We start from the raw sequence: 26,487 nt of genomic DNA, 5'->3' as shown, positions 1-26,487 counted from the left end.
TCGTACCCTCATCGCTTGTCCCTAAAGTGCTGCAGCATCTTCATAGAGGCCCTGTATCGGCGCATTTCTCAGCGGAAAGAGTGTGACAACGAGCAAGACAAACTTGTTACAGGCCCTCTGTGTTTAAAGACTTTCGACAGTGGAGCGTGCAGTGCCTTCCATGTCAGACCCGCAGATCCCCTAAGCACCGGGCACCAATGGGTGGGTCCCAAAGGGTGGGTCCCAACGGGTGGCTCCCAATGGGTGGCTCCCAATGGGTGGGTCCCAATGGGTGGGCACCAACGGGTGGGTCCCAAGCGATTCAACCATTCCAGAGAGTGGCAATGCACATTCTTGAATTACCAGTGACTTCTAAGGACAATATATGTGTGTTAGTGGTCAAAGACTACTTTTCCAAGTCTGTAAACCTGTATGCTCTTCTGAATCAAACGGCCCAATCAGTAGCACAGTGTCTGTTTCAGGATTACGTGCTGGTGCGTAGCGTTCCAGAAGTGCTTTTCAATGTTTAAAGCTAGGATTGTTAGAAGACTTTGTCAACTTTTAGGGATTAAAAAAAAACACACTACGTTTATAATCCCAAATCAGATGGCATGGTCCAAAGGTTTAATCGGACTCTCATCGATCAACTGGCCAACTCATCGCTTGCCTGCACAGGTGAAGATAATGATTATCTGAAACAGGTGGCTTTTGCCTACAACACATCTGTTCATGCTACACTCCTCACTTATTAACTCATGGACAGGAAGCTTGTGTTCCCATGGATGTGTTGCTGTCACCGGATATGGTGCGCTCGGACATGCCTCCTTCTCATGCTGACTTTGTGACCTCCCTGGCTGAAAGGCTGGATAATGCTTTTTGTGGTGCCAGGCAGTGAGGTGCATGAAAAACAAAAACTGTATTATGATGGAACAAGCACATCTTCAGCCATATTGAGAAGAGGATCTTGTTTGGCTGCATAATCCTACAGAGGACCGCATGAAATTTGCTCCTCACTGGAACAAGGGGGCACCAGAGGGGGACTATGGGGCTGAGGAGCCATGGATCGCTGTGACAGAGGGACAGAAGGGAGAGAAGAAGAGGCGTACTCACTGTCTCATACAAATTATTACAGTAAAACGTTTCAAGGTGATGTTCACCAAAAATAATAATCTTCATCTAATCTGAATAAGACTGCATCAAAACCCCAACAGCCTTCTAAATGTGATTGATCTTCGGTTTGCCTTATGAGAAAATGCTTTGGAGAGGAAGAAACATGACATGAAGGGGGCTCGAGAGTCGTGCTGTTCATCAAGAGGAGACATCAAAGATTCACTCACTTTGATTGATTCACTTCTCTAACCTCCCGTTGGATGAATGGATGATCGACATTAAAGAGTATAGAAGCAAAGACACACAACTGTGGGGCTTTTGACAACCGGTTGCGCTGCCACCCTTTTGGACAGAAAAAGCCAATTGGTTTGTGCCCAAATTTATTTTTCTTGACATAACGGGCATGCATCAAACCCACAGGACTGAGATGCTCACAATCTATCTTTGAGGCACAAGTTATGTTTTGCAGGTTAAGTCTAGTCTCAAGTCGTTGGGTAAACATGTTCAAGTCATGTCTCAAGTATTTGAGCATGAAGTCAAGTCTCAAATCTTTGGTCACATGTCCAAGTCAAGTCTCAAACCTCCTATGTTTGTAATGAGCGTTCTGTTCTACTGACTGATCATTTGCTTCAGTCCAAAATGGTGGACGCAAATGCAACCAACTAGCTTTCACTTCTTACCAATTTATGTTCTTTAGCTATATTCATAAAGATACATTATAATAACCTTTGACCTAAAAAAGAAAATGCAGTTACTGTTGTTCACCTTTTTGCGGCAGTGTTGTGTTTTGTTGTATTATAACGTATATGCCTTGTGACCCAAACAATTATTATTATTACAATAGAAATTATAAAGGAATACAAGCAGCATTTTACTGGGGAGGAAAGGGTGCTCTAATTATTTAATATAAATTAAAATAAATCATAAGCTCTTGACCAAAATGTGCTTATCATCCATGGTTACGCTGTAGGTGAGCTGCAAGCATTACACCCAGTGTGAGGCAGTTCAGCCTCATTGTTTGTGTTTTCTGATGGATAACATTGGAGATTATTGTCTTGATGAATCTATTGTTATAAAAGGTCAGATACAAAAGGCTACAAAGAGCTCAGGTTGATATAATTAAGTTGGTTGTTTAGTTCAACGAATACTAATATATATATATATATATATATATATATATATATATATATATATATATATATATATATATATATTCAAGTTTACTGTCACAGAAGATGAAGAAAAGCAGTGCTTTTGCATTAAGACATAGCATTGCTTGTATAATTTATCAGTTTTCATTCCTGTTCTTGTTGAGGTGTGTTTAGGTGAGTGTTGATGGCAATCTGTCAGACCTGACAGATTGGTACCTTAGGACGCACAAAGCTTTCACCGGCCAATCAGAGGGGACTTTTGTGTTGTGACATGATTCAAATGTGAAGACCTGTGAAAGCAGAAGGAGGGGAGTCGCTGCTGGCTGTTGGGACCCAAACAGCTTCGGCTGACTCCCTGGCAACTTGATGAAGGACAAGTCACGACCTGCCCGGCAGACAGCTGAGAGCGGAAATCTAACTGACTGATAAGTCCATTAACAAAGAGCAAGATCAAACAGTTCTGGTGATCAACTTAACCCTTAAGTGTTTCTTTAAAGCAAAAGTAGAAGAAATTCATCGCTTTAGCTTATCTAAAGTGGATATTTGCTGGTTTGAAGTCTTCTATTATAGTAAACTGAAAACCTTTGTATGTTTTAAAGAGTTGGTGATAAAATGTTTTTGATTCTTTTAAAAACCTGAATAAAGTTTTTACTACCCCGCTTAAGTTCTACTCATCCACCCCACCTATAATCTGGTCACAATAGGTCAACAGGTCACAATCGCTCTATTTCTACAAGGTCCCTCGTAAAGGTTGTGGCACCATCTGGAACACAGAAGGACTCCATACGTTGGGGGAGTCTTAAGGGTGATGGAGAACCTATCCTGCTGTAGCTCAATGGGACACCAGTGAGACAGATGCAGAGACTAAAAAGCATGTCTGTGAGACAATTTGGACCCATTAATGTGTGATGGTGTTGACCAGGAAATTAAAAAAAAATGTCTTATAGCAGCATTTAGCATCTGATGTCCACCATGTGAAAGTCAACCAAGAGCCCACCTTACCTGGCAAAGTATATTATTGGGACTTTTAAAAGTGAATTTGTAGAAATAGTCTTTTCAACAAGAATGTGTGACAGGGAAGTGCAACTGTGATATGGGGCAGTCTGCACCTGTCAGGCTAACTTCAGATTGTGTCTGAAGCTTATATCAAAGGCCAATGTCAGGCGTAACACATTTCATATGTTGTAAATTATCGTCACTGAGCTCAGTGTAAATCCTAACAATTTTCTAGCAGAGCAGTTTGAGAGAAGGTCAGCCCGCAATACAAAGCAGAGAAACAGAGGCAAAAACCAGCCAGCGTTGAAGTCATATGAGTTCAAAGGGAGGGATAAAGGGCAGGGAAAGAAAGACAAGTGATGAGGGTAGAAGGCAGCAAGAGCAGAAAGAGCCTTAGTGATATAACATTTCCCAGAATGCCTTGCATAGACAAACCATCATTAAAAGTAATATTTTCAGAGTTGTAGTTTGGTTCACAGTCAGCAGTGTTCTGGCCCTAAAACACTATTCTCCTAATGTTTGCTCTTGTTTATTTCACAACGGACAGCTACATTGAAAACAACAGCGGTCAACATCAAGCTTGGCATCCATCACTTTTGTGCAGCACCTTGCGGTATAGACTCTTTTGAACCACTGCCAGCCATACTATAGTATGCATTTAACACCGAGCATTCTTATGAAATATACTGTCACAAATTATTCTCTGTAGATGTATATGCATAATAAATATTGTTCTGCTTTTACAGTGCTGAATAGGACTGTAAAGGATATTGTAAACAATGATCTGTGGACAAAAGGGCAAAGTTTTTTTTTTCCAGATTAAATGTAGTAAGAGATTAGGGTTTAACTATACAGTGAACTTCAATCTAGTGTCCTCCTTAGTGTGTAAAGAACAACAGTAATTGATGAATTGTGCACAGAAGATCCATACAGGTGCTGACAATGTTTTTGTTACAATTTTGCTTCATAATAACTTAACTTGCAGTTAGAAAGGTGTCCACTTCCACATTATTGTAGACTACAATGTGTCGTCATAGTTTGAAACTGTTAACCATATCTAATGGTAGCACAGATTCATTGTTTCCCTCCTTTCTCCACTGGCTCAGATTTGAATAGCATTTGGCGGCAGATTTTGTGTATAATGAGCTATTATGTAAGAAATTCTGGCTGTTCCTCAGACAGCCTCTTTGCATGCAGGGCGGGACCCTGTCTGCAAAAAAAGAAAGACCACTCCTCTTCCACAACTTTTCGCGCTGTGCTCCAGGTGATATTAGCGCCACTGGTGTTCTCCCCCGCCTCCCTCGCCGACCTCCCATCTGTCTATTTCAACCGCAGAGCTAATTACAGCCAGACAAAAGCCCGAGTGTTTAGGGTTAAAAGGTAATCATAATGGGTTTCTAGGTGAGGGGCTTAACAAGCCGAGTTGCCGCTTGTGTCACTGTTGGAGAGCAAGCAGGGGAGATGCCGAAACGGTCAGCTGAAAGTCAAAGATCGTCTATTAAGATAACGAGTCACTCGCTTCAGAAAATAGTTTTTCACGGTATTCAGAATACATGTGTTGTTTTCACTTCCAAAAGTGGGCAGCATGAAGATTCATGGAAGTTGTACATTAAATGACAGACATGTTCATGTACTACTTGTTAAATTGTGTGTTCATTTGTCTTTGGCGCCTCCCTATGTCTCCCGTGCTTGTTAATCCCTGCTGAATAGAACTGGACAATCATTTTTTCGCTTATTAGTTTTGTACTGAAAATGTGCTGGATAAAACAAAAACAAACGCTATTTCTGGTGCTGCACTTGAAATAGTTACAGAGGGAGACCTCTCGTTTTTTTTAACTCTCCTCTGGCTTGGACAGAGCGCGCCGGTTGCCCCGCCAACACAAGTCAGGAGGCGTGGCTGTTTTTCACGCCCCTTGCAAAGTAGACAACGCTGATTGGCTGGGAATGAATGACGCGGTCATTCATCTGGGCGCTGATTGGCTGGAATGAGCCAGATGCCGGAGAGCGCCAGAAAACAAGCTTGAGCGGGGGATGCTCGAGTCTCCCCGGGACAGTGCAGAGTTTCCGCGAATCGCACAGGAGAAGAAGACTGGAGGTACAGTCACAGGACAGGCCCGCTTATTTTAAAGAGGGAAATTAGCTGCTATGTTAGTCTGAAGAAAATACGCACTGACAAGTCGATAGAACCGGACACGGGCCTCCATTGGAAGATTTCATTCATTCAGCAGCAGATAACGGTGAGATATAATTGCTGTACCACTGCGTTAAGGTATGCTTGTCAGCTGAGCTAGGGATGCTAGCCGAGTAGCTCGTTAAAGCTCAATGAGCATTTATGACTAACGTTATAAATATGTCACAGTAACATAACGTCAAGCGTCCCCTTTAACAGGCCCCGCCACACCTAGATGTATGGACTAATATGAGTGCATTGACCTACCAAGTTGAGAATGTTGAGGCTATGTTACGTTACAACGTCAAAGTGACGTTATTTATTAATGTCATGTCTACATTCAGCACTGCACAGCGGTGTAGTAGCGTTAGGAGCACGTGACGTGAGCACTAAAGCTCTGTTATTAAGGAGGGAACTGATAGTTGGGTTACGGACATTAGCTTGCTAAGGGCTAGTTAGCTGGTGTTCTTTGCGCCAAATTCAGCTGACCACTCGTCTGAGTTAACGATAAGTTACTGAACTTATACATAGCTTCACCATTACATCATCTGTAAGGGATCTCTCATACCTCTTCTCTTGTGTTTGAACTGCAGTTTTCCCAGATGGAAGTTGAATGTCTTTCACTGAAAGACCTCACAAGTCCCAGGAAAAGTTTCACGGAGGAGGATGGGGGCCAAAGTGAACAAAAGGTAAGGTGACGTCCTGCTTAACCTGAGGTGTGGGCTAAACAGTGAAACGGGTCTGATGTGATAAAACTAGGGGGAAGACTGCAGAATCGGGGCAATCTGAGACAGATGTGGGGGCATCTTAATCAGCGAGATGAGGTTGTGAAATGGGTTTAACTGGGGTGGTTTTTGGATTGATACAAACATTTTTTTTGTCAGAGAAAGTAGTTAATTTCTTATTTAGATACGACACCTAAATTCATCAGCATGCCTCTGGTCTGTCTGTCATTGTGTCAACATTTTAACCTCAGAAATAAAACCCCTGGAAGAAGTTTTGGGGTTTTACAGGTTGCAGGTTAAATATTTTAACATGAGTGCCTGTTGTTGGGACGTCACGGTGGAAATTAACCAAGCAAATGTTGAATGTTTGAAAACTACGTCTCCTCAGGAAAACATCTGCATGGAGAGGAGGAGGTCCACGCCACTGAAATCTGCAGAGTCCCCCACTCCTGCCTTGCTGATGAGCAGAAAGGGGTCCACCCCCGACCTGGCCCACATCACTCACATCACCCCCATCAAACACACAGTTCTGGCCGAGCCCTGGACGCCCACGGCCAATCTCAAGATGCTGATCAGTGCGGCGAGCCCAGACATCCGGGACAGAGAGATGAAAAAGGTGTTGTTTCGACCCATCGAGAACGAGAGGGACAAGCCAGCAAGTCCGGATACTGTGGCGGAGGATACGGAGGTGGAAGACTCCTGTCAGGTACGTGACGTTTTATAACCTGCTACACCCATGTTATTGAACGTCATGTGGTTTCCAAATATTTCTAAAATAGTCAATATGGCATTGAATAAGGTCTAGTAGTCTAAAAAAAGTTGTATTATTTTCAACCACTGAGGAGAAATCCATTGCCAGCCACAATTTCCAGAGTCTTTACGAGTAAACCTCCCCTTTTTCTTACATTAGCAGCTGAAAGCTCAATATAGTACAAATACAATCACTCAGTTATGCCGAATTCATGCCGAATAGACAAAGTAATATTGTATGTAAAGTGCCAGCAGACTTAAGAATGTTTCTCATTCATCTCTGTATGCGTTTGTCTGTCCAGTTTGAAGCTGTGGATGAAGAGGACGATGCCGACAAGAAGCCGAGCAGGAAGCAGAAGAGTCTGGGTCTGCTGTGCCAGAAGTTCCTGGCCCTCTACCCCGACTACCCACCGCTGCACAGCCCCATCTGGATCTCTCTGGATGAGGTGGCGACTAGTCTCGGTAAGCAATGGGTGTCAGACTTGTCCAAGCCGCTGTGTTATTGGATTTAGGGCCTTCTTTTTCATACAAACAGCTGCATCTGGAGCAATGCATTCATTTAATCGAAACACTGGCCATTTGTGGAGTTTTCATTCAAACGTGAGCACATTTCTTCCGAAAGCAAGCGGATAATTTCTCGTGTGTTGTCTTGAAATATTTAGGGGTGGAGCGGCGGCGCATCTACGACATCGTCAACGTGCTGGAGTCCCTCATGATCGTGGGTCGGATCGCCAAGAACAGCTACACCTGGTACGGCCGCCTGCGGCTGGAGGCCACGCTGGAGGAGCTGCAGCGGAGGGGTCGGCAGCAGGGCTACCACCTCCAGATGGACCTGGCCCCCGAGAGAAGGGAGGCCGGACCGGGGCGCGAAGACGACGGTGTGGAAGGAGACGCCGGGAACGGTAAAAAAAAATCCTACGTTTTCCAGCAACTAATTCCCTCAGTTTCTTCTCTGAGCACCGTTACTTCTTCACCGTTGGCTGCTGTTGTAGTTGCACTTATAGCGAAAAAAAAACCATCAGTTTAATTTAGTACATTTACAATTTCTTGCTTAGATTCAGACTGCGGTCCAAAAGTCCTTTTCGGTTAGGAACCTTCCTCACAGAGGGAAATGAGGAAAACTTAGCTCCTTTAGCTTAGGAACCACTGGACCTTCCTTAACGAAAGGAAAGGAGATAATGCCGACCCACAATCCCTTGCGGCGACAACATGTAAAGTGAAGTTTCATTCGGCCGTTCACGAGATCATGAAACAAACGCAGATCATGTAAATAATAAGTAGCATAACTTGGAAATACGAACGTTACGTTGGTGTTGCTAAACACGTCTGTATAGTAATCAAACTTCTATATTTTGTTAAATTACAATAAAACACTATCTAGTTGTGTTTCTTAAACTGTTGTCTGCATATTTTTATGATCAGATTACAATCTGCATATAAAACATAACAACATAAAGGGATATGAGACACATATATGACACACCATATTATATTTAATTCAGCAGGTTTGAAACTGAAAAGACAGTTTAGTAGCTTTGCACTCTGTAAAAAATCCCTTGGTTTCACTTTCATATTCCTTCGTTAATTTCTATTCCAACCCTCGTTAATAAAGTAATATATGAACCGGGTTGTTCAATCGTCTGCATGACGCAACACTGTAAGAAGACAGATGAAGTATTTCAGATGCTTTATTGTGGTAGAGCTGGACTACAACGTTGTAGTTTCACCGCTGCAGACAGACCGACGTCACTAACATCGCCCGCCGTCGCGTCATAACTACGTCGTGAGTGAAAGTGGAGTCTGATCCTCTAAACACTACGGTTGTCTTTTCCTAACTCATCAATTCTCCTTCCCGTCTTTTCTTGACCACATGACGTTTCCGCAGAGGTCAAAGAAAAGTGCTTAGGGTTAGACGTTAGGAGGTGATTATTTGACTGTTCGACTGCGGCCTTCATCTTCAGGGCAGCTTCCTCCAAACTAACACTCAGACTAAACGATCACTTCCTTTAAACCCACATAAACAATTACAAGCCTGGTTTCCATTGTGAGCCCTCAACAATACATGCTCACCAGCCTCTCGTTACGGCAGAATGTGTGGGTGTGTGTGGGAGTGGACTTGGCATGGTGGCCGGGTAATGATATAATAATATAATGATAGTGAACAAAAGGTATCCATTCAGTGATTAACGTCTGCTGGTTATGTGCTGGCTGGATGATGTAATTGTACTGCGCTGTCAACACAGATCAACACACCTCCAGCTGAAAATCGATTCTTACGTGTTCACTAAGGTGTTTTTATGTATATAAATCAACTCCACACTTTAAGCACCTCGTGGTTAATGATCAACTCGTCAATGCTTGGTGCTCCGATGACGGGCTTCTTAGTGGAGAGCTGTGACTGCAGTAGTCTGACACGTTTGCATGTTTCATGACTGTTACTTGTAGCTGGTGGCAACCGGAAAGACAAATCTCTGCGCATCATGAGTCAGAAGTTCGTCATGCTCTTCCTGGTGTCCAAGACTCAGACGGTTACTCTGGACGCGGCAGCGAAGATCCTCATCGAGGAGAGTCAGGACTCGTCCAGTCACAGCAAGTACAAAAGTAAGAAAGTACAAAAGATTGTGTCTCGTAATACAAACCCTGTTTGTTCTGTTCCATCCGGACTAAACGTCCTCTCTGTGTATTCAGCTAAGGTGCGCCGGCTGTACGACATCGCAAACGTGCTCACCAGCCTGGGCCTCATAAAGAAGGTCTATGTCCGCGAGGAGAGAGGCAGGAAGCCGGCCTTCAAGTGGCTTGGCCCCGTCGACTTCAAAAGCTCTCGGAGCGCCGGTGAGAACTAAAGTAGAAATGACTCTTTAAGTGAACCAACGTTTTTCTGGAGCTGTAAAAACCTGTGATTGAGATGAAGCCCAAACGTTACATGGCCAAAAGCTTATCGCTGTCGTGCTAACTCAGTCTCTCTCCATCTCCCTCACCCAGATGTAGGAACTACTGTGAACGTGGCGGCCGTCACTCTGCCTGAGGCCACGCAGCCGATGGCAGGCCTGGACCTCAGAAGAGCCAAGATGGCGCGCCACACCTCCTTCAACGTCGCCCCCGCTTCTGTGGCCGTACCGCGGCTGGTCAACTCTGCGCCCAGCAGTCCGCGGAGAGACCGAACGGGTAAGAGACACTCGCGTCTATGCCGCTGTCCAGTCAATCAGTAGCTTAATACAATACAACGTGTTACATCCTTGTGCGATTCATTGTTTTCCGTCCCTCCAACCACAGGTCTGCCAACCCAGCCGGTGGATTATTCCAAAAAGACTACAGGCAACAGCGCAGTGTGTCGACTGCAGTTTGGAAACGGCACCGAGTGAGTTAACGCCGGCACACGAGATACCCATCCCGCTCTGTGACCCCCCCTATCGCGCTCTCGGTTCCCATTTATCTGCAGTCTACCAACACAGATTTACTGCCGATCAGTTTACTGCCCACAGTCACTCTTTGCTAACCTTTGCCGGGACAGTCGATCAGGTTTACTGGAGGGAATCCACACAAGCTGCCTGGGACAAGGACACAATGTTGGACGGTAAAGTCAATGTGATGAACGGCTCGGCTCAAAATGAAGTCCCCGTTCACTGAAGGAGACTGCAGAATATTTCACACTCGCTGCTCGTGTTTGCGTTGGCTGATGTGCTTGTAGCTCCGGGCTACATGTAACATGTCACATGCCACTGCGGATCGGTTTCATCTCCTTTGAGTGTGTGCTTTGGCTTCGTAGGAACAGTAAGACTAGTCAATGTTTCTACGATTAAAGCCTGACGTCTAATCAGTTCCCGCTCCTGTTCTTTCTCTGCAGTAACCGTCCCGCCGGCAGCCAGCTGGCTCCGTCCTCCACCCGCCCCGCCCCGCGGGCACCGCCTCTCCACCCGGAGCACCTCTTCGGCACTTCCTCCCCCCCGCACTGCTTGGCCTACCTGCCCAGCCTGTCCCAGCCCTCGGTGGTCATGCTGTACCGGGCGCCCGAAGGTCCGAGGTCGCCCGAGGCGGAGTCTGACGAGGGGAGGAAGAGGAGGAGGGAAGAGAGGGAAGAGGAGGGGGCGGTGGTGAAGAAGAAGGGGGCGTCCGGGTCAGAGGGATGTGACGAGGTCAGTGATCTGTTCTCGTCTCCGTTGAGCTGGAAACGGCATAACTGCTTTCCGGTTCAGTGCAGTACGACGCTTCTTTATTCCTGTGAGGTTTTTGCGTCCACGATCACAAGATCCGGCTAGTTCTGGATGGCAGACCGATAAATTAAAAGAAATGAAATACTAAACGCTCGCTGATGAGGATAAGTCATTCCTGGTGTAATTAAATAAGTATATTAGTAATGTATAGGACATTGTGATTGGAGAACCCTCGGCATCAATCAGACTATGTGCACCACCCGTAATTGAAAAGTCACATTTTTCTTGATATCAAGGTCCTTTCCAGCGGTAGGTCCAGGGTGCTCTCAAAGCGCTGCACTTGTGCATCAGGAAAACAACTTGACAGAGAGTCATTTGTTGTGTTGATGTTGTTAGAAGGAGTGTTAATCACTGCAGTCATTTGTATTTGCTGGGTCATAAATTGTCCCACTTTCGCGTATGCAATTTTCCTTTAAGATTATAGACTTAATTTTGCTTGAGGAATAGTGCCACGCGTCTCGGTCACATGGATGCAGCTCTTAATGGATGGTGCCATGATCCGGGGTGATTCATATTGTTCTCCTTCTAGGTGAACGCCAAACCTCACAGGGAAGCAGCCGAGTCTTCGTCAACGGGTCTCATCAGGACTTCCCCCGCTCACCCGGCAGGCCTCTTCAGAGAGCGGGGGCTCGATGAGAGTCTAGCTGGCAGCAGTGAGCCCGCCCCACCGTCGCACTACCTCTATGTACCCAACAATGCAGGTAATAAAGCCCAGGTCACACAGCCACTGCTGAGCTGGCAGCTCCAGAAGAGAGGTGTGGTTTTTGGCAACCTCTACTACTACTACTACTACTACTACTACTACTACTACTACTATATGTCAAAACTAAGCTGCAAACATGTGCAAATGCGTGTGGCCTTGTTGCAGCAGCATGTGAATGACATCAGCTGGCGGGAAGTAAAACGTGGGCACAAGCTGTTGCCGAGGGAGGCACTTCTATTGAACCTGTCTATGTTATCTATTTGAAAAGCGTGTAAGATGCGCGTCTCTGGGAACAGATATGCTTCTATTTTGTGAAGCGTATAAATCTGGGGGGCTCATACATGCACTGACAGTATGTGTGCAAATTAAATGTACCGTTTCATAAAGAAAGAGCTGATGTTTGGCTACGATAGACGTCAAAGTAATGAATACTTTGAATTTATGTTGGTAAGTATTTTGTCACCAACGGGATGGTTACACAACGTAGGACCAAATAAAACATGGATTCAAGTAAGTAGTCACTAATATGCATGTAGATAAAAACAAAGTAGTTGCCTAATAGGAGTCACAGAAGGACGAGAAGGTAAAACAAGACCGCTGCGTAATTCTGACAGAGGGTTGGCTTGATTTCTGTCTCCGCGTCTCTGTGCAGGTCAGGTGGCTGCTTCTCAACGCGTCCATCACATTAACAACCCTCCTCTTCTCCAGGTCTGAACAGCCTCAACTTCCTCCTCTCCGCCAGCCAGCCGGCAGCCGGTATCGCGCTCCCCCACAGCAGCGTTCCCACGCTGGCGCTGCCGTACGTCCTGCTGCCCTCCGCAGCCCTCTCCCACTACCCCCTGGTGGCCGGCGGCCTGCAGCATCAGCAGCAGCAGCATCAGCAGCAGCAGCAGCAGCAGCAGCAGCAGCAGCAGCAGCAGCAGCAGCAGCAGCAGCAGCAGGGCCCCGAGGCCCGCAGCAAGCTCAGCTTCAGCCTGCCCGCCCACTTCATGGTGGGGGCGGCGCCGTATGGCATGACGTCTGAATTCGGCGGGCTGCCGGCTCCGTCGCCGGCGACTCCAGAACAGAGCAGGCAGTACGGCTCAGCGGCAGGAGCTCCACGTTCCCCCTCGGGACTGCATCAGACTGCCAGCATCCACACACCAGAACCACTGGTAAGACCTATTGAAGCCCCCCCTACACACACACACACACACACACACACACACACACACACACACACTCACAGTTCTCTGCTCTAAAAACTTTAACTCCGACATCGTTTGCCTCCGTAATGATGCATGACCTTTCTTTTAAAATGCCACAACACAGCTTGACGCGAGAGCAAGCGCAGCAGCTTGTTTTGTGGCACGTCTCCCCTCGTTTAGTCATTCAGACACTCGCTCTCATTTAGCGCGTTCAAGTTGATTAATCTCCAAGTTGTTGAATGGGGATTAATGTTCTCGTCCGTGGAGCCCAACACAGTCTGTCGACACTGCTCTTCTCAAACAGAGTGTTTTTTAGGCGACCCGCCGAGGCGCTGGACGGCTAATTAATGCTGCGTTAGAAACTCTGTGAGGAGTCAATGGAAGTGTCGTAATGAGTCATAAATCAGGGGCGTCCTCCCCCTCTCTCACTTTTAATATGGGCAGAGAGGGACGGTCGTGAAAAGCTCCAGGTGTGAGTAACAAGAATGTTTCTTCTTATTTGGCCCACACAAAAGATTTTTGTTTAGATGGATACTTGTCAAAAAAATGAATTGGTAACTATTTCCAATTCATTAATTTAATATTTTGTCATTTAAAACATAATCACTGGTATTATTAGTTTAATTGATTTGACTAATAAACCAATTATGACACCAATTGTTAACCCTGTAAGACTTGCTCACGACCAAACACACACAAAAAAGTCCTTTTGCAAATTACTAGTGCCTTCTACATACTGGTATGAAATGATTTTGTCAAATCAATGTTTTGAGATTGGCTGTAATCCAAAATGGAACCTTTTAAACAAAAAATAAACCCGGTTCACACCATATTAATGTCCTCAACAGTTGGTAATTGTTTTATTCTTTTTGTTCTCTATCACTAGTCATGTATGAATAGCGTCTCAAAAGTGGCAGTTTATTAATATTTGAGAGGCAGCTCCATCAAAACGTATCCCTACAACAATACGAGCTGGAGCAGGATTCTGTCTGAATGTTCTTCAATCTCCTTCACAGACTCCACACACTCCGAAGGAAGCCGCACTGTCGGCCTCCAAGGCTTTCTTCCAGACCCCGGGCACTCTGGGAAGTGTAGTCGGCGCCGCGCCAGCTGCCCGAAAAAGAGGCTCGGCACAGAGGAGGCTGGACGTCGGCCACCCGCACACACACCAGTTGTGAGGAGATGGAACGGTTGGCTGAGATGCTGTTTTAACACTCGGATGTTGAAAGTGAAAAATGTGGTTTTGAACCACTGGTGTGTTGTTAAGCTTATTAATTAATAAATTAAAAGGTTTCCTTACAAAATGCATGAATTTAAACTTAAGCAAAACATTGTCAGCGGAAACCTCAAATATACTCTTTTCTTCCTTAAAAAAAAAAGTACGTTCTGACGTCTGACGTTCTGCCAACTCTTTTGTTATCGGTCCTTGTCTCAAATAGTCCAAATGTGCCTGATGGTTCAATTACGGGACACAAGTGAATGCACCGTACTGCCAGTGTCACAGTGCCCTCCTGTGGTGGGATTTGGCCACTGCTGTATTTTATATTTTTGCTTAATGCCCCTCCCCGACGTGATCAAGCTTCCTAATTCCCCATACCGTGTGTATTATAGGCCAACTGCTATTTATATTTTAGCTAATATATGTTGATTACAGGGACTGTAATTGAGCATTAACTGTTTTTTTTAGCACTAAGTGTCTGACAGAATACCTAATTTTGAAGTGATTGTTGTTAGCCGGCCCCTTCAGGTTTTGTTGCATTATCAAGGTAGAATTGACATCCTATAAGCTGCAGATCTCCAGTTTGTACATGGTCAGTAGCAGATCACCCCCTCTTCGCTCATTTCAGACATTACTGTGAGGAGAGAAATCACTAAAGCCTTAACTGTTTACAGCCAGCCAACCATCTCCAGGAACAGTTCTTGGCCTGCTCGATGCTCAGCGTGTGCATCCATCACACATCAGAAAGACACGTTTTACTGGTCTACGTTTTCTGCAACCGTAGTGCTTAAAATGTTGAATACCAAACCCTTCAGCTGTGGTTACTGACGACTGAGGGACAATGTGACGACGCTCTCAGGTACTTGAATACTTGTGACTTTATCAGAGTACTGTAATGATGTTATTCTTTATCCAGGGAAAGCAGACTGAGCTCAGAATCGTTCGTACAGTCCCGACACATTTGGGAGACCTCTCAGTATGACCACAACCTGCTGTTGGCTGTGGATGTTGGGGGTTAAGTGCCTTACTTGAAAAGGCTGCTTGTCTTGAGATAAGAGAGTTATATTTCAGATTACAGATTCTGATTGGATTTGTATCAACCGCCCTCTCTCGGCATAAGCCCATCAACTGGCCTCTGGACGACCAAGTCAAAAAATATTGGTGCTTTGTACGGGAATCATTCAGGAGAGCTTATCGGTGTCACACCAAAGGGTGCACAAATAATCCACTCTGACCAGTGGATGGGTATTCATTAATGTACAATCATATGTCTATTTTTGTATATTTTATTAATATTGTCATTTATTCATTCACATGCAGAATGTTACATGCTGCTTCACTGTGTTTGGAAATAATTATTTTTATTATTGCACTGCTAATTTTAGTAGTTGTGTCCGCTATCGTTTTACAAAACCTGGAGCTGTTCCTTCACTGTAGCTCTCTGCTCTCTGTAGTTCATTAAGGGCAAAACTGGCTCTGTATGACTTCCACAAACTTTCATTAAAAATGTAAGACTGACCAGCTTTGTCATGTGTGTGACTTTGTGACTGTATGTTCAGCAAATATCATCTTTTTCCGTTTTATTCTACAATGGGTAAAACGATTTACACGTCATGCAAAGGTAGTTACACAATTTCTGTCACTGCAAACTGCGGTGTTGTACACAATAAACGCTCAAATGGAGATGATGGCCTGTGTTATAATATGCATCATTATAAAAAATGATTCACTCCTTAAACGTCATTGTGATAAAGCAGAAAGGTGGTTGACTTTTTAATTTACCATGCAGTAAAAATGCAATTGGTACGCTGAGGTTTAATTATTTATAATAAATAAAAATCTAATTGGGGAGAAACACATTAATTGTGATCCCTGGGTCAAATCGGGCTGATTGAGTCAAACGTACAAACACACACACCATCTGTGTGAGGACATAAGCATCTAATCTAAGCTTTTACATCGGCATTTAAACTGAGCTGAGGGAGCTGCCAATATGTGTTTGGCCCTGCGAGGCATTTATGACAGTAAACCTCAGCAGCTGGGACAATTAACTTTATATAGATAGTTCAGCCAAGTATCTGCTGTGGCCAGAAACACTACAATGAAGACACACCGCTCCTATTCACTGTCAAATATACACTAGTAACTAGTGGTATGCTTCACACCATCATGCTGTGGTTTGTACTACTATAACAATTTAAACTATAATGAACTACAATAAATACTGTTGTTGCTACCATTCAGTACTTGCTTACAACCTTTCACTCTGGCTGCCTGTTCTACAAGTGCTACAACTACGACCACAAACAAAAGCTAGCTTAACAAACCTGACTGCTATTACACCACTGACTATCGCCAATTCTACTACTACTACCACTTATACTACTAATACCACTTATACTACTACCACTTCTACTACTAGCTAGTTCTGCTACACCACTGACTATCGCTCGTCCTGCTACTACCACTACTACACCACTGACTATTGCTAATAATAATACATTTTATTTGATTAGCGCTTTAAAAAGGTACTCAGGGCACTTTACATGGTAAAGACAAACGATAGAAGCAGCAATAAAACAAGTAAGATGACGCTAGTTCTACTACCACTACTACACCAGCTAGTTATGCTACCACTACTACACCCTTTCTATAGCTAGTTATGCTACCACTACTACACCCTTTCTATAGCTAGTTATGCTACCACTACTACACCCTTTCTATAGCTAGTTATGCTACCACTACTACACCCTTTCTATAGCTAGTTATGCTACCACTACTACACCAGCTAGTTATGCTACCACTACTACACCCTTTCTATAGCTAGTTATGCTACCACTACTACACCCTTTCTATAGCTAGTTATGCTACCACTACTACACCTTTTCTATAGCTAGTTATGCTACCACTACTACACCTATTCTATAGCTAGTTCTACTACCACTACTACACCCTTTCTATAGCTAGTTATGCTACCACTACTACACCCTTTCTATAGCTAGTTATGCTACCACTACTACACCCTTTCTATAGCTAGTTATGCTACCACTACTACACCCTTTCTATAGCTAGTTATGCTACCACTACTACACCTTTTCTATAGCTAGTTATGCTACCACTACTACACCCTTTCTATAGCTAGTTATGCTACCACTACTACACCCTTTCTATAGCTAGTTATGCTACCACTACTACACCTTTTCTATAGCTAGTTCTACTACCACTACTACACCCTTTCTATAGCTAGTTATGCTACCACTACTACACCCTTTCTATAGCTAGTTATGCTACCACTACTACACCCTTTCTATAGCTAGTTATGCTACCACTACTACACCCTTTCTATAGCTAGTTATGCTACCACTACTACACCCTTTCTATAGCTAGTTATGCTACCACTACTACACCTTTTCTATAGCTAGTTATGCTACCACTACTACACCTATTCTATAGCTAGTTCTACTACCACTACTACACCCTTTCTATAGCTAGTTATGCTACCACTACTACACCCTTTCTATAGCTAGTTATGCTACCACTACTACACCCTTTCTATAGCTAGTTCTACTACCACTACTACACCTTTTCTATAGCTAGTTCTACTACCACTACTACACCTTTTCTATAGCTAGTTCTACTACCACTACTACACCCTTTCTATAGCTAGTTCTACTACCACTACTACACCTATTCTATAGCTAGTTGGGCGACTGTGGCTCAGTGGTGAGCGGGGTCGACTTTCAATCAGAGGATCAGTGGTTCGATCCCCGGCTCTGCAAGCCCATGTCGATGTGTCCTTGAGCAAGACACTTAACCCAAATTGCTCCGGTAGCTGCGCCTACGGAGTATGAATGGTTGACTATACTGATGGCACCTTGCATGGTGGCTCCTCCCATCAGGGTGTGAATGGGTGAATGATGTCATGTAGTGTAAAAGCGCTTTGAGTGGTTGGAAGACTAGAAAAGCGCTGTACAGGTTCATTTAGTTTTACTACACCTATTCTATAGCTAGTTTTACTACCACTACTACACCACTGACAATTGCTAGGTCTGTTACTACCACTGCTACATCACTTCTATCGTCAGTCAGACCTTGTTACTACAATGTGGAAGTCTCACTAACGTCAAATACATTGACAAGATATATAACTTTTAAATGACTGAGGTTCAGATTCAGCTGGCTGCCATCAAGCCGGCTGTCAGCTGTTTGTACTTAACAATCAAATCAGGTTAATTGGCCAACGGAGAAAATTATTTTTACATGAGTGATGTGTATTTTTACATGAGTGATAACTTTGTTGCTTAAACAAATGAGATATATTCTTTTTGTCTGCTGGCAAGAGAAATACAAAAACACTATCATTTGCACTGCGTCCAGCTGGGAGCAGGATAACTACACGTTTGGACAGACTATGCAGCAGTTGAGTTTTTAAGCATTTACTATATTTCCCTTGCATGAATACACCCAAGAAAAGCAAAGTATATTGACTGTCCCCAGAAGCATGAAGAAACATGTTGTTTTTCCATCTAGAAAGCCAACTTCACCTCAGCTTTAAGGGCAAGTCCTTTTTGGTAACACACCATATCTTCTCATATGTTTCTGTTACTTCTTCGATCCCCGCACACAGTGTAGACGGGAGAATCATCGCTCCTCACATGTTCTGCCCATATGGTTTCTTTTGGGGAAATCATATCAAATGTGGCTTGTCTGTGTTTAATGATCCGTAAAAAAAAAAAAAATGTTTTGATTAACCCTTTATGGCTGCCATAGTACACGTTTCTCTTTTAAATATCTCTTCTTTTTTTTTTAAAAACATATTTTCATTTACAATGATGTTTGATGATTTTAGATGTAGAAACCAGAGGTAAATGATTAGGGAATGGTTGTTATTCTGTATTTTTCTTTACAAAGTGTAGATGTTTTTTCCGGACAAAGGTAAGTCAACACTTAATACCTGCAATAACAAGTCTCCTGAAAGTGTCACTTAACACTTAAGCTGCAGCGTTTTGTATCAGCTGCAGCTTTCTGATCGACTATTTACAGAGACCTGTGAAAAACACCGTTATGGTAGTCAAGTCCACTAACGATACATGCATGGATAACAAAACTAAAACTAAATGAGAGGAACAAAATAACTGCATCAAAGGATATGAAAGAACAACATCACATAAAAGCAATTGTATAAAAAGGGTTTTTAAAAAGTGATTTAAAAGAAGTTACTGATTCTGTGAGCCTTATCTTCTCAGGCATCAGATGGCCTGTCCCCATTAAAGTTGGCCTTACGTCCCCAAGCAACAAAAACAAACAAAATGGCTCTTAAAAACTGCTTTCGATCATTCTTCATTGCATCTTTCCAAATCTCACAAAATACATGGAGACCATTTTATCCTATTTTCTTTCCTTTCTCCAACAGACTCTTGAGTTCTTCAGTGGATTCATTCAGCCGGTGATGTCGTCTCCTATTTGACGTTTTGACCTTGTGGAGCAATTCCTGGCAATTCATTGCGAAAGTCAATATGGATTCTAGGAGCAGTTTTTGGTCCTGTGCGGTTTTAAAGACACGAGGAAAACAGTGACTAATCAAATTATGTTGTGACAAGACTGGGTGTTGACTGTATTAGAAGTTAACAACACAGCAGGTATTTCTTGTTTGAGTCCGCCTCAGACTGTTTACCTGAAGTAAGAAGAGCGTCTGTTGTCCAGACTTTGCTCCTGCTCAGTCTGCACGACAGGACGTGGATCATCCATCACACAGGTCAGTGCCAGAAAGAACGCTTACATTACTATGAGCTCATAATGTCAGTGTCGGTCTCGTGAAAGTGAACAAAGGCTGAAAAGTCTCACTGCTCAGACAGTTGTTTTATCATTTATAAGATGTTTTAAAAAGAGGTTCTCTTTTGAACGCAGGTCAAGATGAAGACTCTGGTCGGGTATTGTGTGCTCATCTCGGTGTTTCTTTTGAGCTGCACTGGACAAACTGAGGTAATACAACTACATGATATCTCTTCCTCTCTGCATTGTCTTCCTCCTCTCTTTTGTCTTTAATATGTTTCAGACAAGCTGCTCAATTCTCACGCTCTGGCTTAATCTGTATTTTTAAGTCTATAAAACTGTTTCTCTGATATTGAATCCCCAGGAGTGTATGTCTCATCAAGGTACCGTGAATGTTAATGTCGCCTCACAATTTCATGCAATTTACACATTTTGGAAGGTCGTGTATATTCATATTTCATGATGTTCCTCTTGTTTTTCTCTTGTGGCTCTAACCTCAGGCACAGACTGCACACAGATTAAGACTCTCTCACCACAAGCGACCAGTGGGGTTTATTGGATCCAGCCTTCTAGACTCAAGCCCGCGTTCAAGGTATAACAAAAGACCCAATCCTGAGATGTAATGTTCATAGCAAGGCTTGACTGTAATGGACCATTCGCTAAGCCCCACCCCCTTAGCATGTTTCATTTAGTATTTCTAACATACTGCATGTTAACTGGACTACCTGCTCAGGTGTTCTGTGAAATGCGGTCAGACGGCGGCTGGACGGTGATTCAGAGGCGCAGTGAAGGAAAGGTTTCCTTCAACAGGAAATGGACAGCATATAAAAATGGTTTTGGAGACTTCTCTGGTAAGTAAAGAATATACAACCGGTTGCGTCTCATCAGGGATGTGAGGATGAATCAAACATGTGATTAACTGTGACACGCCTTACTTATGAACAGACAGCACTTGGAATTCATCCATCCATCCATTATCTGAACCGCCTTACTGTTGTGGCGGGGCGCTGGAGCCGATCCCAGCTTTCAATGGGCGAAGGCAGGGTTCACCCTGCAAGTCACCAGTCCATCGCACAGCAGACATAGAGACAGACAACCATTCATGATCACATTCACATTTGGAATTTCATGAACCGTTGAAAGGTGAAACCTAAATGTCAACCTTATTGAAATTGGCCGGAAACAGACACTTTTACCACATGTTTTCATGTGAAGAGATCAGATTACAATGTAAACACAATATGCACATTTTATATCACACAGACGTGTATGCAAATCAGGCTGTGGTACTTCTACTTCTAGAGTAAAAGCATTGTGTGAACTTCAGAAATTGCAATCCTAAACGTTCAAACCCCTGCATCCTGCAGCAGTGACAACTCAAAGCAATGTTGTATCAGGAAAAAACTGAATGGTCTCCTTGTGCTCTGCTGATTCTCTAGAGGACCACTGGCTGGGTCTGATGAACGTTTCCTCTCTGACCAAGACCAAGACCTGGACCCTGAGGGTCGACCTGTGGGACCACGACGATGTCAACGCTTTTGCAGAGTACAGCAACTTCCGGTTGGACAATGAAGAAGCAGCTTTCAAACTGCATGTCGGCAACTACAATGGAGATGCAGGTACTAACTGCTTTCAGCCACCTTTTCTCTCTCTGCTTTTTAATGGTACACTAATTTTCTTCCTACTTACTTCACTCCCATTCATGCTGTTTGGACTATTTTTTTTTTACCAAGATCATTTCAACCCTTCATATTTTGATTGACGTAAATGAAAGCTGTCCAATTTAGAAATGTCTAACGTCATCACATTACTTGTGTAGTCTGTGAGTCCAGAGAAATGAGGGAGTTACCTTTTAAATGTTGTTATCTTGGAAACTATATCAACTGGAGTCCATATTGCTTTTATCAGACCACAAACTCTCTAAGATCCTTGATGGGTTGGCAATCTACTCTCGAGGGTTTCACTTCATCTGGTATGACCTGTAGCTTATGGTGGCTAACGTTTAATTTTGGTGAACTTAAGTCTAACTATTAGTGAATAGCTTCACTGTCTCCTCTGTACTCATCTTCTGCCTCATGAGCTCACAGTGGCCACTGTTCCACAAACGTTGCATTTCAAAAGGCCCCCACTGAAACCTGAACTTGCTTATATGGTTTCCATCTTTGTCCACAGGTGATGCCATCCGTGGTTCCTATCCAGGCATCGACCAGAACGGCTTTGGCTTCAGCACCACCGACCGCGACAACGACGGCTGCAACCCATGCCTCTTTGGTGACATTGTTCAACGTGCTTGTACCTTTTCAGAAGGTGGTGGCTGGTGGTTCAGTAAGTGTGGCTCTGCCAGCCTGAACGGAGACTGGCATCCTAAAGGTGACCACACCGGTTGGTCGTCTGGCCTCCACTGGCGTACCTGGAAAGGTCCTGGGTCGTACTCCATGAAGGCCACCATGATGATGATCAAGTCTGTGTGAGCGGAGCCAACCATCACTTAACTTCATACTGTTCTAGTGGCACATCCAGGCTGGTAGTACGTTTAGCAATAGGACTTTCATTCTATTGTAAAACACCTGCGTATGAAGACATACATGTTCAATAAACATTTGTGTGCAGAACCCTTGATCCGTCTTTTTCTGTAAATGTTATTCCTGACAAAACATTGGTATAAAAAATTAACCTTATCAATCTTCTCTAGAGAAAACAAATGAAACACTTCAATGTCTTTCGGCAATTATTGAAGAGATACTTTGAATATATCAGTTGAATGGACAGAGCTCTTTTATCTTAATTTATGTGTGTATATAATTCCATCAGAGATTTTTGGGGGAGTTTTTCCTGATTCAATGTATATTGCTGATATATATTGCTACTGTAATACTGTACATTTCCCCAAGGCAGTACTAATAAAGGGATATTGTCACGTTTCTAGGTGTTTTGTTTAACTCTTGCCTGACTTGAAATGGCCTGGTTCATGAACCACAAAGGACACACGGGACAACTCTTTCCAACACAGCTCAATATTTATTTTTCCCTTATCTGTTAGTTGTTGACTGGTTGGTCCAGCAGGTTAAAAACCTTCAAAATACAAAAAGCAAAAGTTCTAAGTTAGTTTACAAAAAATGTAAATAAACTTCAAACAATTTCAATCCAACAAATAAATTGTTACAGTACCAGTGGCTTCTTTGGTTGGACCGTGAGTTGAATCCTTGCATGTTTGCTGAGAGAGACCTCCCAGGAATTTAAATGTTTTCACCCTTTCCACCTCTGTAAAGTGGCGTGTGCTACACCCTCTTCCTCTTTGGGTCGATAATCATCTCCTTGGTCTTGTCTGTGTTCAGGGAGAGATTATTATCCCGACACCGGGCCACAAGTTCCTCCACCTCTCTTCTGTACGCCGTCTCAGCCCAACCAGTGATCGTTCCAATGATCGTTGTATTATCCGCAAACTTGATGATGCTGGTGTGTTTTCCTGGGAGGCCACACAGTCGTGTGTGTGAAGAGTGTGTACAACAAGGGACTCGGTACACAGCCGTGTGGAGTCTGTCCTCACAGTTCTTGTGTCAGATGTGCAGTTGCCAACTCTGACTGATTGGGGTCTGCCTCAGAGAAAGCTCAGCACCCAGTTGCAGAGAGCAGGTGTCAGACCGAGAGTGAGGAGTTTTACAGAGAGTTTGTGTGGTAGGACTGTATTGAATGCTGATGTGAAGTCTACCAAGAGTAGTCTTGCATCGGTGTCCTTGCCCTCTAAGTGCGTGAGGGTTGTGTGAGGGTTGTTGACTGCATCGTCAGAGGACGGCCCCCGAAGGCAGCAGTGTTGAGCCCCTCCTGCCTCTGCAACAGTAACTTATACCCATCTAAGAAGCAGAAATGTAAAAAATAAATAAATAAAAAAAGGGTTAGAAATGAACTCATCTCTATTGGGAACACTTATATCATTCAGGATTGGGTGTTGTGGTTTAATCTGGTTCAAGATGGACAAGATGAAGTCAGGCTCCACCGGCTGTTCACTTCGGCACAACTCAAGAATATACTGATGAAGGAGAGAGTGTTCACGATACAGTTAATATTTTGCTGTCTATCATTCAGTCAACTGCCTCCATCCTAAAGAAATATATGACATAAGCAATAAATGCCTCGTGTCATCCACTGGTACCCACCCTGGCTCTCAATCCTAAATTAAGTTGCGCCCTGTGCTTGTACATTAGCAGCTCTGGGACCACGTCCATCACCAAAGAGACAAACTCGGCCACTTTCCAGTAGTTCAAGACGTCTCGTTTCCTCAGAACCTGCCACATGGAGGCTGCCATGAGCTGGAAAGGAGGAACCAGGAGGCGCAGCGACGCCAGAGGTAAGGCCTCACCTGAAGAATAGAAAAGGAGTCAGACGCAGTGAACGCAGCTGACCTTTCTGTCAACCATCTGATATGTTATCTGCCAACAAAAGGCAAAATCACATTTGTCAAATTAATGATCAGACTGTACGACGATGGAGTCAGACTGAGGCTGATATTTACAGTTATTCTGGGATTCTTTTGGCCAAAATAATTAGTTTGTAATTACACAATAAAGTGATGTATTTATTCACAACTTAAACTCACCACGAATGGGAGGACAGCAAATAGCTTTGCTGCCCCAAGTAGACGCTGCTATCCATTAGCTAACCCTTACAGGACCAGCGAGGTGGTTTGAACGCAACCCCACTAGAATCACTCAGTGCACGTTCAATGACCACAATGTTGCTCACACACAGTCAGCCATCTGCCAGGTTCAAACACTCTGTTCACTTCACGAGGGTCACGCGCGTGACCACATGCACGCAAAATGATCTGCGATGCCTGAAGAAACGCGACATGGTAACGTTGCTAACGTGAAGTTAATGGTTAACTACTGAGCTAACCTGGCTCGAGTTAAAGCACTGATACAAGTCAACGTTCGCTTAACTATCGCCAACTACAACTTTTCCGACAGGTTTGCTTTTAGTCGTTCTCAGTTTTCCAGTGAACAAACCTTTGGAAACGGCCGTGAAGACACTTGAGTCCATCTTCTCGCACCGGTGTTGAAATGTTTAGGGACGCTAGCCGAGGTTAGCTGCTGGGCTCCAGCTAGCTAGCTACCAGCCACAGCTGGCTAGTAATTGGTTGTAACTAAATGACAAAGACGGGACTGAGGTAGTTAGACTAACACAACGTCTCCTCTAAATAAGATATACACACAGATTAAACGTATGATATTATAAACTGCCAGTTGCATTAGTTAACACTGCATGGGGGAGTTGATTTGTTGTCAGAGGCCTCTTCTTCTCCATTTTTTATTTTACGGCAGGTGCCATGTTTGTTTTTGTTACTGCCCCCTGCTGGATATTTCTCGCACTGTGTGATTTAGTGTGTGGCCCATCTCATGAATCTCTGTACATTACTGATGCAAGTTACTTGTTTATGAATATGTTATGATAATTCTTCATACATTCATATTTACAAAGCTCTAACCTAATTGTTCATTAATATTACCCACAATTCCCTGGAACACCTGCCTCAGACATATTAAAGCAAATAGCTTTAAAAATATAGCGTTTTGAAACGTGTCTCTGTGAAGTCGCCATGAGCTGGAGAATATATTAAACATGTTTCTATTTTTTTTTTTTTGGCCTTTGCTGAAAGAGAAATGTCCAGACTAAGAGCAGTTCGGAAATAAGACGGACGAATGGATGAATGAATGTTGGATGAATGGAGTGGGGAAAGAGAAGGAAGGGTGGAGGTTGGTTATTTTGTTTAGTTCATGTAGGTCCAGGAAGAAAGCATTTAGACCTGAAAGGATTCAGGGGAAAACACTAAATTTGTGTTGGGGGGTGGTGATCATACGGAATACACCTTTTTTTATTCAACGCTCATGTTTTCGTTGTTCGATGAAAGAATAAAGTTCGACTCACAAAATGTCAAAAAGGTCAAAAGTGTAATTTTTAAAAATTGTATTATCAATATTCGCTCGCATGTCTGCTTATGACAAGGTAAATACAGTTAAATTACACCGAAATTTCCAGTTTATTCCCGTTTATTCCCGTTAATTCCCATGGAAAGTTTCCAACTTTGAATATTCCCGGAATTTTGCAACCCTATTCAACACCTTAAAGTCAAATATCTATTTAGAGAAATAAGCAGCAAACAGTAACACTGGATTATTTGATATAAATTACTACTGACAACAAATAGTTACAAATTGTAGCTAGAGCTTGATCCATGCACATAATTAAGCACCACTGTATTTAGATATTCCACAAAAAATGCTTAATTTAAGTAGTGAAGTTCTTTATTGTCTTATGATCAATCCCTTCATGATGCACTTATGTGAAAGGCATTTCTTACTTTATATTTATAGTTTTAGTATTTCATGCTATTACATTTTTTTTTATTGTTTATCAGGCAGCCCAAAATCTATAAAGAATCTCCATTCATTTAATGGGTTTATATTCAGCTTCATTGCTGTTCCTGTACATGCATACATCTGAAGTTTGTGAATGTAAT

General features: G+C 43.4%; 2 protein-coding genes and 1 long non-coding RNA gene across 4 annotated transcripts; 2 read left to right on the top strand and 1 right to left on the bottom strand.

The window, feature by feature from the left end:
* Window positions 1-5,278: 5,278 nt before the first annotated feature.
* e2f7 (E2F transcription factor 7) lies at window positions 5,279-15,719 on the top strand. The gene is made up of 13 exons (XM_068586680.1): window positions 5,279-5,473; window positions 6,000-6,095; window positions 6,520-6,837; window positions 7,184-7,343; window positions 7,544-7,783; window positions 9,327-9,482; window positions 9,570-9,713; window positions 9,864-10,046; window positions 10,155-10,239; window positions 10,726-11,014; window positions 11,622-11,793; window positions 12,504-12,949; window positions 13,999-15,719. Exons 2-13 carry the CDS (start codon window positions 6,009-6,011, stop codon window positions 14,158-14,160), a joined length of 2,442 nt encoding a protein of 813 aa, XP_068442781.1. The 5' UTR covers window positions 5,279-5,473; window positions 6,000-6,008; the 3' UTR covers window positions 14,161-15,719.
* A 4,166-nt stretch (window positions 15,720-19,885) lies between these two features.
* LOC137791768 (fibrinogen-like protein 1) lies at window positions 19,886-22,582 on the top strand. Its single transcript, XM_068586915.1, has 7 exons — window positions 19,886-19,956; window positions 20,109-20,183; window positions 20,338-20,356; window positions 20,474-20,565; window positions 20,707-20,824; window positions 21,413-21,592; window positions 22,146-22,582. The coding sequence occupies exons 2-7, from the start codon at window positions 20,115-20,117 to the stop codon at window positions 22,442-22,444; spliced, it is 777 nt and encodes a 258-aa protein (XP_068443016.1). The 5' UTR covers window positions 19,886-19,956; window positions 20,109-20,114; the 3' UTR covers window positions 22,445-22,582.
* Window positions 22,583-22,971: 389 nt separating this feature from the next.
* LOC137791667 (uncharacterized) lies at window positions 22,972-25,286 on the bottom strand. Of its 2 annotated transcripts, none has more exons than XR_011078046.1 (3): window positions 24,977-25,286; window positions 24,128-24,330; window positions 22,972-24,000 (listed from the first exon to the last, which is right to left on the bottom strand). It is a non-coding gene; the product is annotated as an uncharacterized lncRNA (long non-coding RNA). The 2 variants fall into 2 exon arrangements; XR_011078045.1 differs by having other exon boundaries at window positions 22,972-23,824.
* Window positions 25,287-26,487: the final 1,201 nt, after the last annotated feature.

This window comes from Clinocottus analis, unplaced genomic scaffold (assembly GCF_023055335.1).
Source record: "Clinocottus analis isolate CAN_PGR_092001 unplaced genomic scaffold, fCliAna1.0.p SCAF_20, whole genome shotgun sequence".
NCBI lineage: Eukaryota > Metazoa > Chordata > Actinopteri > Perciformes > Cottidae > Clinocottus > Clinocottus analis.
The sequence above is the reverse complement of the archived record's forward strand: the minus strand, read 5'-3'. Positions and strand labels throughout refer to the sequence as shown.

Bases quoted from the DNA above. Each gene is read 5' to 3' on its own strand.
- LOC137791768 (XM_068586915.1), top strand. From the start codon at position 20,115: ATGAAGACTCTGGTCGGGTATTGTGTGCTCATCTCGGTGTTTCTTTTG. The intron at 20,825-21,412 runs GTAAGTAAAGAA...CTGATTCTCTAG, and splicing joins TGGTTTTGGAGACTTCTCTG to AGGACCACTGGCTGGGTCTG. The intron at 21,593-22,145 runs GTACTAACTGCT...CTTTGTCCACAG, and splicing joins CAACTACAATGGAGATGCAG to GTGATGCCATCCGTGGTTCC.
- e2f7 (XM_068586680.1), top strand. From the start codon at position 6,009: ATGGAAGTTGAATGTCTTTCACTGAAAGACCTCACAAGTCCCAGGAAA. The intron at 7,344-7,543 runs GTAAGCAATGGG...TGAAATATTTAG, and splicing joins TGAGGTGGCGACTAGTCTCG to GGGTGGAGCGGCGGCGCATC. The intron at 9,483-9,569 runs GTAAGAAAGTAC...CTGTGTATTCAG, and splicing joins CAGTCACAGCAAGTACAAAA to CTAAGGTGCGCCGGCTGTAC.